General features: G+C 39.7%; 1 protein-coding gene across 1 annotated transcript in view; it reads right to left on the reverse strand.

Annotated features, from left to right (window-relative positions):
• Positions 1-6,728: 6,728 nt before the first annotated feature.
• The window catches only part of LOC121462057 (protein mono-ADP-ribosyltransferase PARP14-like), a 39,129-nt gene continuing 27,100 nt past the window's right edge, over positions 6,729-18,757 (reverse strand). The window contains exons 13-15 of the mRNA XM_041673478.1: positions 9,324-9,530; positions 8,621-9,235; positions 6,729-7,315 (exon numbers count right to left, since the gene is read on the reverse strand). Of these exons, the coding sequence (XP_041529412.1) occupies positions 6,729-7,315; positions 8,621-9,235; positions 9,324-9,530 (1,409 nt within the window). The remainder of the gene's footprint in view (positions 7,316-8,620; positions 9,236-9,323; positions 9,531-18,757) is intronic.

The raw sequence follows: 18,757 nt of genomic DNA on the forward strand, positions 1-18,757 counted from the left end.
TTAATCACTAAGACTGCTGAGAGTCCCTTTGAGACCAGCAGAACAGAGCACAAGGAAGACTCAGAAATGCAGCTCTGACTCAAGAGAAGACAAGTTGCAATGATGACACCAGACCTGTACCTAGAAGAATCGGAAACCAACTGAGTTGCCTGGAAGAGGCTTAACCAGAGCTATGTGGAAAGGGCACTTTCAAACCTGATGAACTGTCTGCAGACTTTGTTGTATGCTCCAGAGTCACGGCTTTGTGAGCTGTGCTGGGCTCTGGTGATTCATCTGTCTTTTAGTCATTTCTGCTCCTGTAAGAAATCCCTCACCTGAGCAGACCTGAACCAGAGAACTCTGCCAGACTGGGAGTGAATTAGCAACCTATGATGTAGCAGGCCTGAGCCAGCAACCTCTGCCAGAGCAGGACCAAGGCAGCAACCTCAGCAGAAAGAGCCCCAAGTAAGCTCTCTCCATGGGAGCAGTCCCATATGACCCCTGGTATAGCAGAGCAAACCACAGGAATGCCAGGCAACCTCCAGGAACACCGAGGGACCAACGGGGTTACTGGAACCATGGTCCTGACTGCACCACGAGGAGCAACCAATTGAGCCTCGGATCCACTGGCACCTGTAAGATTGAGCACCAGAATCGCAGACAGCCCCACCTACACCAATCAGAGGAAAAGATGGGTAGACGAAGTAAGAACACATGCAACACCACAAAGAGAAAGGCAACACCAGTAAAAACTAGTGACCGTACAACAATAAGACTTAACAACCAAATATAGATGAAGCAGAAGAAAATGACCAAAAAAAAAAAATAACATTAGGAGAATGTTTGAGGCCCGTAAAGAGGAAATGAAAAATTCCCTCAAAGAAATGGAGGAAAAAGAAAAACAAATAATTGGAAAACATCAATAAATTCTTTAAAGAAAACCAAGAAAAAACTATCAAATATATAAAAGAAACTGTTCAAGACTTGAAAACTGAAATAGAAACAACAAAGAAAAGACAAGTTGAGGGATTATAGAAACAGAAATCATGAAAACACAACCAGGAACCACAAATGCAAGCATAAACAGCAGAATTTAAGAGATAAAAGAGAGAATTTCAATCGCTGAAGATACAACAGAGGAAATAGACTCAGTGGTAAAAGAAAACATGAAATCTACCAAAACCTTAACACAAAATGTTCAGGAGGGATGAGACACCAAGAAAACAGCAAACCTAATAATAATAGGTATGGAAGAAGGAGAAGTCCAACTCAAAGGCACAGAAAATATATTTAACAAAAATCATAGAAGAAAATTCCCAACCTAAAGAAAGATAACAGAACATAGAAACAGACTGGATCAAAAAAAAAAAAAGAGTCACCTGCCACATAATAATTAAAACGCTAAACATACAGAATAAAGAAAGAATATTAAGAGCTGCAAAGGAAATAAGTCAAGTAACATATAAAGACAGACCTACCAGAATTACACCTGACTTCAAATGGAAATAATGAAAGCCAGAAGGTCCTGCATTATGCAGACATTAAGAGTCCATTAAGGATGTCAGCCCAGACTACTATACCCAGAAAAATTTCAACCACCATAGAAGGACAAAACAAGATATTCCATGGCAAAACCAGATTTAACCAATACCTAGCCACAAACCCAGGCCTACACACAAAGTACTAGAAGGAAAACTCTAACCCAAGGAAATTTGGCTACATCACCAAAACCACAGACAATAGATGATCTCACAGCAGCAAATCCCAAAGAAGTGAAAAATATACAAAATAATTTTACCAACAATGAAAACTAAAGTAACTGGAGACAGCAATCACTGGTCATTAATATCCCTTAATATAAATGGACTCAACTCACCTATAAAAAGACATAGGTTAATAGATTGGATGCAAAACAGAATCCATCCTTCTGCTGAATACAAGAAACAACCCTCAACCTCAAAGACAGACATTGCTTCAGAGTAAAGGGTTGGGAAATTTTTTTCCAATAAAATGGGCCTAAGAAACAAGCTGGTGTAGCTATCCTAATATCTAAAAAAAAAAAAAAAAAAAAAAAAAAAAAAAAAAAAAAAAAAACAGACTTCAAGCTAAAATCATTCAAAAGAGAAAAAGAAGGACATTTCATATTAGTCACAGGAAAAACCCATCAAGAGGAAATCTCAGTACTGAACATCTATGCCCTGAATACAAGGGCACCTTTATATTTAAAAGAAACACTTTTAACGCTTAAATCACACATTAAACCCCACACACTAATAGTGGGAGACTTAAATACCCAACTCTTACCACAGGACATGTCTGTCAGACAAAAAATTAACAGAGGAATAGGGGAACTAACAGATGTTATGACTCAAATGGACTTAACAGACATCTATAGAACATTCCATCCAAACATAAGAGAATATACCTTCTTCTCACCACTTCATGGAACCATCTCCAAAACTGACCACATACTAGGTAGCAAAACAAACCGCAATAGATAGAAAAAACTTGGAATAAGCCCCTGTATCTTATTGGATCACCATGGCTTAAAATTAGAATTCAATAGCAACACTAATTCCAGAAAGCCCACAAACACATGGAAATTAAACAAAGCTCACCCCAAGCATCAATGGATCAAGGAAGAAATTAAAGACTTCCTATAATTTAATGAAAATAACCACAAAACATATTTAAATTTATAAAACACAGTGAAAGCAGTGTTAAGAGGAAGGTCCATTGCACCAAATGCCTACATAAAGAAGCTGGAAAAATCCCACACTAGTGAATTAACAGAACATTTGAAAACTCTAGAACAGAAAGAAGCAAACTCACCCAGGAGAACTAGATGACAGGAAATAATCAAATTGGGAGCCGAAATCAACAAAATATAAACAAAGAAAACAATACAAAAACTCATGATTCTTCAAGATAATCAACAAAATAGACAAACCATTATTCAAACTAACCGAAAGGCAGAGAGAGATTATCCAAATTAACAAAATCAGAAATGAAAAGGGAGACATAAATAACAGCAGACACAGAGGAAATCCAGAGAATCATTAAGTCATATTTTGAAAACTATACATTACAAAATTGGAAAATTTAAAGGAAATGGAAACTTCCTCAATAAATATCACTTACCAAAATTAAATCAAGACAAGATATGCAATTCAAATAGACCTAAAGCTGCTGAAGAGATGGAAAGAGTCATCAAAAGTTTCCCAATGGAAAACAAAAGCCACTACCAGATGGTTTCAGGTCAGAATTCTACAAAATTTTCAAAGAAGAACTAATACCAATACTCCTCAAAATGTTCCACACAATAAAAACATAAGAAACATTGTAAAACTCTTTTGATGAGGCTACAATCACCCTCATATTCAAACCAATTAAAGACATAACCAGGAAAGAGAATTACAGACGAGTCTCACTCATGAACATTGATGCAAAGGTACTCAATAAAATGCTGGCATATGGAATCCAAGAACATATCAGAAAAATAATCGACCACGATCAAGTCAGCTTCATTCTAGAGAAGCATTGATGGTTCAACATACAAATATCTGTCAATGTAATCCATCATATGAACCAACTGAAAAATAAAAACCACATGATCATCTCACTAGTTGCTGAAGAAGCCTTTGACAAAATACAACATCCCTCCATGATAAATGTCTTGGAGAGAGCAGGGATACAAGGAGCATACCTAAACATAATAAAGGCAATATACAACATGCCAACAGGCAACATCAAACTAAATGGAGAGAAACTCACAAATACCCCACTGAAATCTGCTACAAGACAAGGTTGTCCACTCTCTCCATATCTATTCAATATAGCTCTTGAGGTCCTAGCTAGAGCAATAAGACAACAAAAGAAGACCAAGGGGATACAAATCAGAAAAGAAGAAGTCAAACTCTCACTATTTGCTGATGATAAGATGGTTTACATAAGCGACCCCAAAAATTCTACCAAGGAACTTCTAAAACTCATAAACACTTTCAGTAATGTAGCAGGATACAAGATTAACTCAAAATAATCATTAGCCCTCCTTTACACAGATGATGATTGGGCTGAGAAATAAATCAGAGAAACATTACCCTTCACAATAGACACAAATAGCATAAAATAATTTAACCAAACAAGGGGAAGACCTGTATGATATGACAAGAATTTTAAATCTTTGAAGAAAGAAATTAATTAAAGAAGATACTAGAAAATGGAAAGATCTCCCATGCTCTTGGGTAGGTAGAATTAACACAGTAAAAATGGCAACCTTACCCAAAGCAATCTACTGATTCAATGCAATGCCCATCAAAATCCCAGCAAAATTCTTCACAGACCTTGAAAGACCAGTACTCAACCTAATATAGAAAAGCAAAAAGCTCAGGATAGCCAAAATAATCCTGTACAATAAAGGAAGTTGGAGGCATTACAGTCCCTGACTTCAAATCTACTACAGAGCTACAGTGATGAAAACAGTCTGGTATTGGCATAAAATCAGACAGGAGGACCAATGGAACCGAATTGAAGACCCAGATATTAATCCAAACATCTATGGAACCTGATTTCTGATGAAAAAATATCAAATGGAAAAAAGAAAGCATATTTAACAAATGGTGCTGCATAATTGGATATCAACATGTAGAAGAATGAAAATAGACCCATATTTATCACCATGCACAAAACTCAAGCCCAAATGGATCAAAGACCTCAAGATAAAGCCAGCCACACTGAACCTTATAGAAGAGAAAGTGGGAAGTACACTTGAACACATTGGCACAGGAGATCATTTCCTAAATATACCCTAGCAGCACAGACACTGAGAGAAACAATTAATAAATGCGACCTCCTGAAACTGAAAAGCTTCTGTAAAGCAAAGGACACAGTCAACAAGACAAAATGACAGAATGGAAAAAGATCCTCACTAACCCCACATCAGAGGTCTGATCTCCAAAATATTCAAAAAACTCAAGAAATTGGTCATCAAAAGAACATGTAATGCATTTTTTTTAAAAAAAAATGTAGTACAGACCTAAACAGAGAAATCTCAACAGAGGAATAAAAAGTAGCCAAAAGACACTTAATGAAATGCTCAACATCCTTAGTCATCAGAGAAATGCAAAATGAAACAACTCTGAGATTCCATCTTACACATGTAAGAATGTCTAAGTCAAAAACACTGATGACTGCTTATGCTGAAGAGGATGTGGGGTAAAGGGAACACTTCTGCATTGCTGGTGGGAGTGCAAGCTGGTACAGCCCCTTGGGATATCAGTATGGTAATTTCTCAGAAACTTAGGAAACAACCTTCCTCAAGACCCAGTAATACCACTTTTGGGTTTATATCCAAAGGATTCTCAATCATACCACAAGGATATGTGCTCAACCATGTTCATAGCAGCATTGTTTTTGATAGCCAGAACCTGGAAACAACCTAAATGCCCCTCGACCAAAGAAAGGACAAGGAAAATGTGATACATTTACACAATGGAGTACTACACAGAAGGAAAAACAATGACATCTTGAAATTTGCAGGGATGGATCTAGAAGACATCATACTGAGTGAGGTAACACAGACCCAGGAAGACAAATATCATATGTACTCACTCATAAGTGATGTTTAGACATAAGTCAAAGAAAACCAGACTACAATTCACAATCCCAGAGAACCTAGACAACAAAGAGGACCCTCAGAGAGACATACATGGATCTAATCTACATGGGAAGTAGAAAAAGACAAGATCTCCTTTGTAAATTGGGAGCATGGACACCATGGGAGAGGGTTGAAGGGGAGGGGAGAGGAAGGTTGAGGAGCAGAGAAAAATGTACAGCTCAATAAAATCATAAAATAGAACCCCCTCACCCATACTCCTGAAAGAAACCACAATAAAAGTCATTGGTTGACCAAGTTGAGATTTGGTCTGTTGTGGACTCCCTATCTGAGGTGAGTGGACATGTGTGTTGTGTCTCCCCAGGAAGAGCTCTGTGTTCCAATAAAAACAGAGGACCTGAGAAGTTGTGTGTGGCATTCTGGAATAGAAGGTCGTTGATGAAAGAAAGTTTTTCTGAACTCAAAAGCAGTCAGCATAAGTTTTACTGTAGAATATCATTTGGTTATTAGTAGCCATGTTTCTACTCTGAGCTTGGTGCTATACACCCAGAAACCTAGCAATTAACTGTAGAGGTGAGGGTAAGGGAATCATGAGTTCAAGTCCAGCCAAGAATACATAGTGAGACTGTCTCAAAAGGGGCGACAGCAAATCTATGCTTCTGTAATGGTCTCGATTTCTCATTTTTATGACATGGAATAATATTTCCTGTAGAGTTAAGTTGAAAAACCCCTGCAAACTAATAACCCAAAAGCTTAGAATGATTTAAATGTACATACATTAGCTGATTCACAGAAAAGAATACATGAGAATTTCCCACAGTGCACCTCCAGAAAATTTTTCTTTTTTCGGCTTTTTTCAAAAATTGATCATATATTACTTTTGTAATCCTTAGAAACAAATCAATGGAATCGTTATTTACAACAGAAAGGTGCTTTAGGTGTCGCTCAGTTGGAGGAGCACTTCCCTAGCTAGCACAAGACCCTCGGTTCCTGCTCCAATCCTCATCCCAACTTGCTTTCTCCTCTCAAGACTGTCTGCTGGGAAACTGGGCAACTGGGATACCAAATGGAAACTATCCCTAGGAAGCAGCCAAACCAAGTCAGGGGCTGGGCACATCTAAAGCTCTGTCTTCCACTATGGAATGGAGGAAATCTGTGATTGGCAGCGGCTCCCACAGGCAGTACCACGCTCCTGTGGGCTCTCCTTGGAAGCATGAGTGGGTCTATTTGGACACCTGCATGGTCTGCCTTTGCACCCGACCATGGTCTGCTTCTGCTGTCCCAACTCACCTGCCCTTTCTAAGAAGTTCACTTCGAAGTTATCAAGAGCGCTGGGTCCCACGGCCTGAACACTGCACTCCCTGCCTTCTGAATCCTGGCTTTCTATGTATGGCTTTAGTTTCTTGTGGCCCCAGGGGATGAACTTGTGGAGCTTCATTCGTCGTGGGGACAGCGGGGAGGAACTGGAAGCCATGACTGTTTGCATCTTGCTTGTGTGGAGCTCATCTGGCTGTGACAAAGATCGAGGTCTGGAGCTTGGAGTCTCAGCTGGCAGTATCAAAGATGGAGGACTGAAGCTTGGAGCATCAGCTGGCTGTGTTAAAGATCGAGGTTTGGTTCTTGGATCCTTCACTGGCTTTTTTGTTGTTTCTAAGAAAATATCCACAGGTTTGCCATCATTCACCATCTGCTGGTCTCTCTTTTTCAGAACTCTTTCTTTGGCTTCAGGGGAGACATGAAACACATATTCACACAGAAATGAGAGAGAACTTACAGATAATCCCCAGTGTCTTCTCTGGGAAGTCAGTGAACCAGATCAAATTCACTAGGTTCCCCCCTGCTAGATTAATCACTAAGTCTGCTGAGAGTCCCTTTGAGACCAGCAGAACAGAGCACAAGGAAGACTGAGAAAAGCTGCACTGACTCTAAGAGAAGACAAGCTGCAATGATGACACCAGACCATGTGCATGGAAGAAGCAGAAACCGACTGAGTTTCCTGGACGACGTTTAGACCAGATCTACAAGGAAAGGACACTCTCCAACCAGATGAGCTGCCTGCAGGCTATGCAGAGTGCTCCAGAGTCACAGTTTGTGAGCTGTCACCCATGCTGTGCTGGGCTCTGGTGATGCAGCTGTCTTTGAGCCATTTATGCCCCTGTAAGTAACCCCTCACCCATACTTCTGTAAGAAACCTTAATGAAAGTCATTGGTTCACCATGTTGGGCTTTGTTCTATTGTGGGCTCCCTATCTGAGGTGTGTGATCATGTGTGTTGTGTCTTCCAGAAAAATGTGTTTCCCAATAAGAATAGAGGATGTGAGCAGTTGTTTCTGGCATTCTAGAATAGCAGGTTGTTGATGGGTGAAAGTTATTCAGAACTCAAAAGTAGGCAGCATAGCTTTCACTATAGAACATCATTTGGTTATTGGAAGCCATGTTTCTAGTCTGGGCAAGGTGGTACAACCCATAATCTTAGCACTTTAATGATAGAGGTAATGGTAGGAGGATCATGAGTTCAATGTCAGTCAAGAGTAAATAGTGAGTCACTCCCTTTCTGGGGATCAGATCCACAGGGAATCTGTAGGCCATTTTCAGACCTGGTACCCAGGAGCCTTTGGCTCAGGAAAGAGAATATGAGTCAGAAGCAGGCAAATCGCTAAATTTGAGACAATCCTAGTCTACATTCTAGGTCAACCATGGCTTCATAGGGAAACACTATCTCAAAAGCAAAACAAAAGTTTCAGGTCAGCATGCCTACATGGTAAAACACTGTCAAAAACAAAGCAAACTGGGTGGTGGTGGCACACACCTTAATCCCAACATTTGGGAGACACAGGAAGGATTTCTGAGTTTGAGGTGAGCCTGGTTTAAAAGAGCTCATTCCAGGACAGCTAAAATTGTTGTTACACAGAGAAATTCTATTTTGAAAAACAAAACAAAACAAAAAACAAACAAACAACAACAACAAAAAACCTCTGCTGTATTTCTAAACTAATGTTAAACTCAGAGGGCAATGGCTGACACACACGAGCATGTAACTTACCTTGATCTTTTAAGATGCGCTGAACTGTGACACTCTGTCCTTGAGGGCCCGTGGCAGTGTTTGTCCTCAAATTCACTGTGAAGTCCTGATTATTAATTTTGACAACAGTTCTCTTGTGCTTTGCCTGCCGTGCATCCTCCAACTGCATGGAAGCTATTTTGTCAAAACAGTGTATGACATTATTGTCGATATATCGCCATTCCACGAAAGTGAGGACATAGTCTGCCTGGCTTTTCTTTTCTTTAGCCAATCGGATGCTCTTGATCAGGTTTTCAATCTCATCTCTAGCTCCTATCACATCTCTGCTGATTCCTGCAACTTTAATCACAGGTGTCTTCTGGTCCAGCTCAATGACGATGTTCAGCCTCTCCTGCAGCTCATTCAGCTTCTTGTACTCCTTCTCTCCAAAGTCTCTGACACACTCATCATCACTGCGATAGGATAGCTGCTCCTGGGCGATCAGGTTCTGTATCCAGGAAATCGTGCGTTCCACACTGTCTTCATCTTTGCCACATACCCGGAAAACTGTCTGTTCTATTTTCTTCTCTAAAAACAGGGTGTTCTGTTTGCGGGGAGTGTGCTTTGGAAAGCCAAAAAAAGCTAAAGAGAAAATGAAAAATTAATATTTCTTTTATTCCCTTCATCATCAAGGTGAGGAATATATATTTGATATAAGTGAAGAACTCACAGGTGATCCTAGACAGTAGAGACGGCTGGGGAGGAGCTGGGGAGCCTTCTCTGTCTTTCATGTTGTCATAAAAAACATCCAGGATATGAGGCTGGAAGATAACAACTTTGACTTTCTTCACAGCCCGCACTGATGGTTTCTGGATAAATTCTTCAATGGCATCCATTATGGCTTTAGCAACTGCATCTGGGTCCTGTTGAGAACTTCCTTTAAAACACACACACACACACACACACACACACACACACACACACACACACACAAAAGACAAGGTTAAGATCTACCAGCAAAAGGCTGCAACACAATCAAGGAATTCCAGATGTCATAGGAAAGAAAAATGCCTGGTCCAACTTTAATCTCTGTATAGTTTTCTAACATGACATCATCAAAGAGTTTTGACATCCTAGACACAGTGGGTAGGAGTTTCTGTTCCACGCTGTCCACAGGTCAATGCTCCAGGTAAAGCCCCTGAAACCTGTTCTGATTTGTGACATTCTCATCTGTCCTTTTCAGCTGATCCTGGCTCCCAGGGTCACTCCCCTCCCATCACAGAGTCCAGGTGGCTTTCCTCCCTGATTTACAAGAATTTTCATAAGATCATAAAAGGCAGGAAATAAACATAATACACCTTGTGATGGAGGAGGGTCATGTTTCTATCTGTTGTTTCATTGGTTAAGTAATAAAGAAACTGCTTGGCCTCTGATAGGACAGAAAATTAGGTAGGCGGAGTAGACAGAACAGAATGCTGGGAGAAAGAAGCTGAGTCAGAGAGTCACCATAATTCTCCCACTCCAGACAGACACAGATTAAGATCTTCCCTGGTAAGCCACCTCGTGGGCTACACAGATTATTAAAAATAAGTTAGATCCTTTTTTTTTGTCCCCGGATCATCGGGCTACCGGGCAGCCCTGTTTAGGTACTGAGGAGTTCCATCTGGATGGGTGAGTGTGTGCGATCCAGGGGCAGATTGACCCAGAAGAGACCACAACCCCCCCCCCAGCTCCTGAATGTCTATGCCCCTAATATAAAAGCACCCATGTACGTAAAAGAAACATTAATAAAACTCAAGGCTGCCATCAAACTGCACACACTAATAGTAGGAGACTTCAACACTCCTCTCTCACCAATGGACAGGTCAATCAGACAGAAACCTAATAGAGAAATAAGAGAATTAATGGAGGTAATGAATCAAATGGATTTAACAGACATCTATAGAACATTCCACCCAAATAGGAAAGAATATATCTTCTTCTTTGCAGCTCATGGAACCTTCTCAAAAATTGACCACATACTCGGTAACAAAGCAAACTTCCGCAGTTACAAAAAAATATTGGTAACCACCTGTGTCTTATCAGATCACCATGGATTAAAGTTAGAATTCAACAACAATGCTACCCCCAGAAAGCCTACAGACTCATGGAAACTGAACAGTCAAATAATGAACCACACCTGGATCAAGGAAGAAATAAAGAAAGAAATTAAAGTCTTCCTCGAATTCAATGAAAATAAAGAAACAACCTACTCAAACCTATGGGACACAATGAAAGCAGTCCTAAGAGGAAAGGTCATAGCACTAAGTGCCCACTTAAAGAAAACAGAAAAAGCACACATTGGAGACTTAACAGCCCACCTGAAAGCTCTAGAAAAAAAAGAAGCAGACTCACCTAGGAGGAGTAGAAGACTGGAAATAATCAAACTCAGGGCTGAAATCAACAAAATAGAAACACAGAAAACAATCCAAAGAATCAATGAAACAAAAAACTGGTTCCTGGAGAAAATCAACAAGATTGATAAACCCCTATCCAAACTAATCAAACGGCAGAGAGAGAATATGCAAATTAATAGGATCAGAAATGAAAAGGGGGACATAACCACAGACACAGAGGAAATTCAGAGAATCGTTAGATCTTACTACAAAAGCCTATATGCCACAAAACTGGAAAATGTAAAAGAAATGGACACTTTTTTAGATAAATACCATATACCAAAGTTAAACCAGGACCAGTTGAACGACCTAAATAGACCTGTTAGTCGCGAAGAATTAGAAGCTGTTATCAAAAACCTCCCTGCAAAAAAAAAAAAAAAAACAAAAAAAAAAACAAAAAAAAAACAGAACCAGATGGTTTCAATGCGGAATTCTACCAGAACTTCCAAGAAGACTTAATACCTATACTCCTTAATGTATTTCACAATATAGAAACAGAAGAGTAATTGCCAAATCCCTTTTATGAAGCTACAGTCACTCTGATACCAAAACCGCACAAAGACTCAACCAAGAAAGAGAATTACAGGCCAATCTCACTCATGAATATCGATGCAAAAATCCTCAACAAAATACTGGCAAACCGAATCCAAGAACACATTAGGAAAATTATCCATTATGATCAAGTAGGCTTCATCAAAAAGATGCAGGGCTGGTCCAACATACAAAAATCTATCAATGTAATCCATCATATAAATAAACTGAAAGAGCCGGGTGGTGGTGGCGCACGCCTTTAATCCCAGCACTCGGGAGGCAGAGGCAGGCAGATCTCTATGAGTTCGAGACCAGCCTGGTCTATAAGAGCTAGTTCCAGGACAGGCTCCAAAACCACAGAGAAACCCTGTCTCGAAAAACCAAAATAAATAAATAAATAAATAAATAAATAAATAAACTGAAAGAAAAAAACCATATGATCATTCCATTAGATGCTGAAAAAGCATTTGACAAAATTCAACATCCCTTTATGATAAAAGTATTGGAGAGATTAGGGATACAAGGGTCATACCTAAATATAATAAAAGCTATTTGCAGCAAACTGACAGCTAACATCAAATTAAACGGAGAGAAACTCAAAGCCATCCCACTAAAATCAGGAACACAACAAGGTTGTCCACTCTCAACATACCTCTTCAATATAGTGCTTGAAGTTCTAGCAATAGCAATAAGACAACATAATGGGATCAAGGGGATTCGAATTGGAAAGGAAGAAGTTAAACTGTCGTTATTTGCAGATGATATGATAGTCTACATAAGCGACCCCAAAAACTCCACCTAAGAACTTTTACAGCTGATAAACACCTTTAGTAATGTGGCAGGGTACAAGATCAGCCCCAAAAAATCAATCGCCCTCTTATACACAAAGGATATGGAAGCAGAGAGGGAAATCAGAGAAGCTTCACCTTTCACGATCGCCACAAACAGTATATAATATCTTGGGGTAACTCTAACCAAAGAAGTAAAAGATCTATTTGACAAGAACTTTAAGGCATTGAAGAAAAAAACTGAGGAGTATACCAGAAAATGGAAGGACCTCCCTTGCTCTTGGATTGGGAGGATCAACATAGTAAAAATGGCAATTCTACCAAAGGCAATTTATAGATTCAATGCAATCCCCATCAAGGTCCAATCAAAATTCTTCACAGATCTTGAGAGGACAATAATCAACTTTATATGGAAAAACAAAACACCCAGGATAGCCAAAACAATCCTATACAATAAAGGATCTTCTGGAGGCATTACCATCCCTGACTTCAAACTCTATTACAAAGCTACAGTAATGAAAACAGTGTGGTAGTGGCATAAAAACAGAGAAGTTGCCCAATGGAATCATATAGAAGACCCGGATTTTAACCCACAAACCTATGAACACCTCATTTTCGATAAAGGAGCTAAAAGTATACAATGGAAGAAAGAAAGCATCTTTAACAAATGGTGCTGGCACAACTGGATGTCAACCTGTAGAAGAATGAAAATAGATCCATATCTATCACCATGCACAAAACTCAAGTCCAGACTTTGCCCCACCGCCCTCTTTCTGCACATAACATCACCCAGCCCAGCCTGTCTGGGCACTGGGTCCGAATCCTCGGGGCACCCAAGCGGGCAGGAGACTCTTTGTTTCTATGGCCTGCCTGCACCAAGCAGGGTAGGTGCTTTGTTTGCGACCTGCCCACCAGCACGGAGGCCTGATCTCTCGGCGCCAGGAGACCCAGCGTTGGGGTGAATTTCTGGCCCCACGGCGTCAGCCTGGGAAGGGGAGTTCAGAGGTTCCTTGGCCCCCTAACCTTCTTGAGCTCTCTGCAGGGCCTCCACTTCCTGCATACCTCCTCTTTCTTCCTAGCCCACCCAGCTTCCATACAGAACCCTCCCCACTTTGCCCCACCACCCTCTTTCTGCACATAACATCACCCAGCCCAGCCTGTCTGGGCACTGGGTCCAAATCCTCAGGGCACCCAAGCGGGCAGGAGTCTCTTTGTTTCTTTGGCCTGCCTGCACCAAGCAGGGTAGGCACTTTGTTTGCGACCTGCCCACCAGCACGGAGGCCTGATCTCTCGGCGCCAGGAGACCCAGCGTTGGGGAGACCCAGCATTGGGGAGAGACAACGTTGGGGAGAGCCAGCATTGGGTAGGCAAGGAGACCTGATCCGGTAAATAAGATCCATAAGGGAGCATTTGGAAGAAGAGATGGGTAGACGCCAAGGCAAGAATTCGCCCAACAAGCTGAAAAGCAACATGAAGCCACCAGAAACCAGCGACCTCACAATGGGAGGACATGAACACCTTAATCAAGAAGAAGTAGAAAAGATTGACTTCATGAAAGTGATTGATGCCCTTAAACAGCATGTAAAAAATGCCCTTATAGAAATGGATGAGAAATATAACAGAAAGTTTGAAGAATTGAATAAATCAGTGAATGATACCCTAGAAAACCAAGGAAAAACAATCAAACAGATAATGGAAACGGTGCAAGACTTGAAAACTGAAATGGAGGCAAAGAAGAAAACACAAACAGAGGGCCAGCTGGACAAGGAAAATATAAGTAAACAAACAGAGTCTACAGAAACAAGCATAACCAACAGAATACAAGAGTTAGAAGAAAGAATCTCAGATTCTGAAGATACCATAGAGAAAATAAACACACTGATCAAAGAAAACAGCAAGTCCAACAAACTCTCATCAGAAAATATTCAGGAAATATGGGACACAATAAAAAGACAAAACCTAAGAATAATAGGAGTAGAAGAAGGAGAAGAAGTGCAGCTCAATAGTCCAGAAAATATATTTAATAAAATTATAGAAGAAAAATTTCCCAACCTAAAGAAAGATATACATATGAAGGTTCAAGAAGCATACAGAACACTGAATAGGCTGGATCAAAAAAGGACATCCCCTTGCCATATAATTATCAAAACACAAAGCATACAGAATAAGGAAAGAATATTAAGAGCTGTAAAGGAAAAAGGCCAAATTACTTATAAAGGTAAACCTATCAGACTTACACCTGACTTCTCCATGGAAACCATGAAAGCCAGAAGGTCCTGGATAGATGTACTTCAGAAACTAAGAGACCATGGATGCAAGCCCAGATTACTATACCCAGCCAAGCTTTCGTTCACTATAAATGGAGAAAATAAAATTTTCCACGATAAAAACAAATTTAAAAAATACGCAGCCACAAATCCAGGCTTACAGAAAGTAATAGAAGGAAAATCACTAACCAAGGAGTCCAACAATGACCACAATAACTCAGACATCTAGAGACCCTTCACCAACACAAATCAAAGAAGGGAAAAACACAAACTCTATGACTAAAAAAAATGACCAGAGTTAACAACCACTGGTCATTAATATCACTTAATGTCAATGGACTCAACTCACCTATTAAAAGACACAGGCTAAGAGATTGGATACGAATACAGGATCCAACATTCTGCTGTTTACAAGAAACACACCTCAACCACAAAGACAGGCACCTACTCAGGCTGGGAAAAGGCTTATCAAGCAAATGGACCTAAGAAACAAGCAGGTGTGGCCATACTAATCTCTAACAAAGTTGACTTCAAACTTAAATCAATCAGAAGAGATGGAGAGGGGCATTTTATACTCATAACAGGAACAGTTCAGCAGGATGAAGTCTCAATCCTGAACATCTATGCCCCTAATATAAAAGCACCCATGTACATAAAAGAAACATTGCTAAAACTCAAGGCAGCCATCAAACCGCACACACTAATAGTAGGAGACTTCAACACTCCTCTCTCACCAATGGACAGGTCAATCAGACAGAAACCTAATAGAGAAATAAGAGAATTAATGGAGGTATGAATCAAATGGATTTAACAGACATCTATAGAACATTTCACCCAAATAGGAAAGAATATACCTTCTTCTCTGCAGCTCATGGAACCTTCTCAAAAATTGACCACATACTCGGTAACAAAGCAAACTTCCACAGTTACAAAAAAATATTAGTAACCACCTGTGTCTTATCAGATCACCATGGATTAAAGTTAGAATTAGACAACAATGCTACCCCTAGAAAGCCTACAAATTCATGGAAACTGAACAGTCAACTATTGAACCATACCTGGATTAAGGAAGAAATTAAGAAAGAAATTAAAGTCTTCCTGGAATTCAATGAAAATAAAGAAACAACATACTCAAACTTATGGGACACTATGAAAGCAGTCCTAAGAGGAAAGTTCATAGCACTAAGTGCCCACTTAAAGAAAACAGAGAAAGCACACATTGGAGACTTAACAGCCCACCTGAAAGCTCTAGAAAAAAAAAGAAGCAGACTCACCTAGGAGGAGTAGAAGACTGGAAATAATCAAACTGAGGACTGAAATCAACAAAATAGAAACACAGAAAACAATACAAAGAATCAATGAAACAAAAAGCTGGTTCCTGGAGAAAATCAACAAGATTGATAAACCCCTATCCAAACTAATCAAACGGCAGAGAGAGAATTTGCAAATTAATAAGATCAGAAATGAAAAGGGGGACATAACCACAGACACAGAGGAAATTCAGAGAATCATTAGATCTTACTACAAAAGCCTATATGCCACAAAACTGGAAAATGTAAAAGAAATGGACACTTTTTTAGATAAATACCATATACCAAAGTTAAACCAGGACCAGGTGAACAATCTAAATAGACCTGTTAGTCGCGAAGAATTAGAAGAGGTTATTAAAAACCTCCCTACCAAAAAAAGCCCAGGACCAGATGGTTTCAATGCGGAATTCTACCAGAACTTCCAAGAAGACCTAATACCTATACTCCTTAATGTATTTCACAATATAGAAACAGAAGAGGCATTGCCAAATCCCTTTTATGAAGCTACAGTCACTCTGATACCAAAACCGCACAAAGACCCAACCAAGAAAGAAAATTATAGACCAATCTCACTCATGAACATCGATGCAAAAATCTTCAACAAAATCCTGGCAAACCGAATCCAAGAACACATTAGGAAAATTATCCATTATGATCAAGTATGCTTCATCCCAGGGATGCAGGGCTGGTTCAACATACGAAAATCTATCAATGTAATCCAGCATATAAATAAACTGAAAGAAAAAAACCATATGATCATTTCATTAGATGCTGAAAAAGCATTTGACAAAATTCAATACCCCTTTATGATAAAAGTATTGGAGAGATTAGGGATACAAGGGTCATACCTAAATATAATAAAAGCTATATACAGCAAGCCGACAGCTAACATTAAATTAAATGGAGAGAAACTTAAAGCCACCCCACTAAACTCAGGAACACGACAAGGATGTCCACTCTCGCCATACCTCTTCAATATAGTACTTGAAGTTCTAGCAATAGCAATAAGACAACATAAGGGGATCAAGGTGATTCGAATTGGAAAGGAAGAAGTTAAACTTTCGTTATTTGCAGATGATATGATAGTGTACATAAGCGACCCCAAAAACTCCACCAAAGAACTTTTACAGCTGATAAACACTTTTAGTAATGTGGCAGGATACAAGATCAACTCCAAAAAATCAGTTGATTCTTATACACAAAGGATATGGAAGCAGAGAGGGAAATCAGAGAAGCTTCACCTTTCACGATCGCCACAAACAGCATAAAATATCTTGGGGTAACTCTAACCAAGGAAGTGAAAGATCTATTTGACAAGAACTTTAAGGCATTGAAGAAAAAAACTGAGGAGTATACCAGAAAATGGAAGGACCTCCCTTGCTCTTGGATTGGGAGGATCAACATAGTAAAAATGGCAATTCTACCAAAGGCAATTTATAGATTCAATGCAATCCCCATCAGGGTCCCATCAAAATTCTTCACAGATCTTGAGAGGACAATAATCAACTTTATATGGAAAAACAAAAAACCCAGGATAGCCAAAAAAATCCTATACAATAAAGGGTGGTCTGGAGGCATTACCATCCCTGACTTCAAACTCTATTACAGAGCTACAGTGATGAAAACAGTGTGGTACTGGCATAAAAACAAAGAAGTTGCCCAATGGAATCGTATAGAAGACCCGAATTTTAACCCACAAACCTATGAACACCTCATTTTCGATAAAGGAGCCAAAAGTATACAATGGAAGAAAGAAAGCATCTTTAACAAATGGTGCTGGCATAACTGGATGTCAACCTGTAGAAGAATAAAAATAGACCCATATCTATCACCATGCACAAAACTCAAGTCCAAATGGATTAAAGAACTCACTATCAGTCCGAACACATTGAACCTGATAGAAGAGAAAGTGGGAAGTACCCTACAGGAGATGGGCACAGGAGATTGCTTCCTATGTGTAACCCCAACAGCACAGACTTTAAGGGCAACATTGAATAAATGGGACCTACTAAAACTGAGAAGCTTCTGTAAAGCAAAGGACACTGTCACCAAGACAAAAAGGCAACCTACTGACTGGGAGAAGATCTTCACCAACCCCGCAATAGACAAAGGTCTGATCTCCAAAATATATAGAGAACTCAGGAAACTAGACTTTAAAATGCTAATTAACCCAATTAAAAAATGGGGCACTGAACTGAACAGAGAATTTTCAGCAGAGGAAGTTCAAATGGCCAAAAGACACTTAAGGTCATGCTCAACTTCCTTAGCAATCAGGGAAATGCAAATCAAAACAACTTTGAGATATCATCTTACACCTGTCAGAATGGCTAAAATAAAAAACTCCAATGATAGCCTTTGCTGGAGAGGCTGTGGAGGAAGGGGAACCCTCATCCATTGCTGGTGGGAATGCAATCTTGTGCAACCACTTTGGAAATTGGTGTTTCAGTTTCTCAGGAAATTCGGGATCAACTTACCCCTGGACCCAGCAATACCACTCCTGGGAATATACCCAAGAGATGCCCTATCATATGACAAGAGCATTTGTTCAACTATGTTCATAGCAGTATTATTTGTAATAGCCAGAACCTGGAAACAACCTAGATGCCCTTCAATGGAAGAATGGATGAAGAAAGTGTGGAATATATACACATTAGAGTACTATGCTGCGGTAAAAAACAATGACTTCTCGAATTTTGCATGCAAATGGATGGAAATAGAAAGCACTATCCTGAGTGAGGTAACCCAGACCCAAAAAGATGAATATGGGATGTACTCACTTATAATTGGTTTCTAGCCATAAACAAGGGTCACGGAGTCTACAATCAGTGATCCC

The sequence above is a fragment of the Microtus oregoni genome, unplaced genomic scaffold (genome assembly GCF_018167655.1).
Source record: "Microtus oregoni isolate MIOR12 unplaced genomic scaffold, Mior012 000023F_ref0000262, whole genome shotgun sequence".
Lineage (NCBI taxonomy): Eukaryota > Metazoa > Chordata > Mammalia > Rodentia > Cricetidae > Microtus > Microtus oregoni.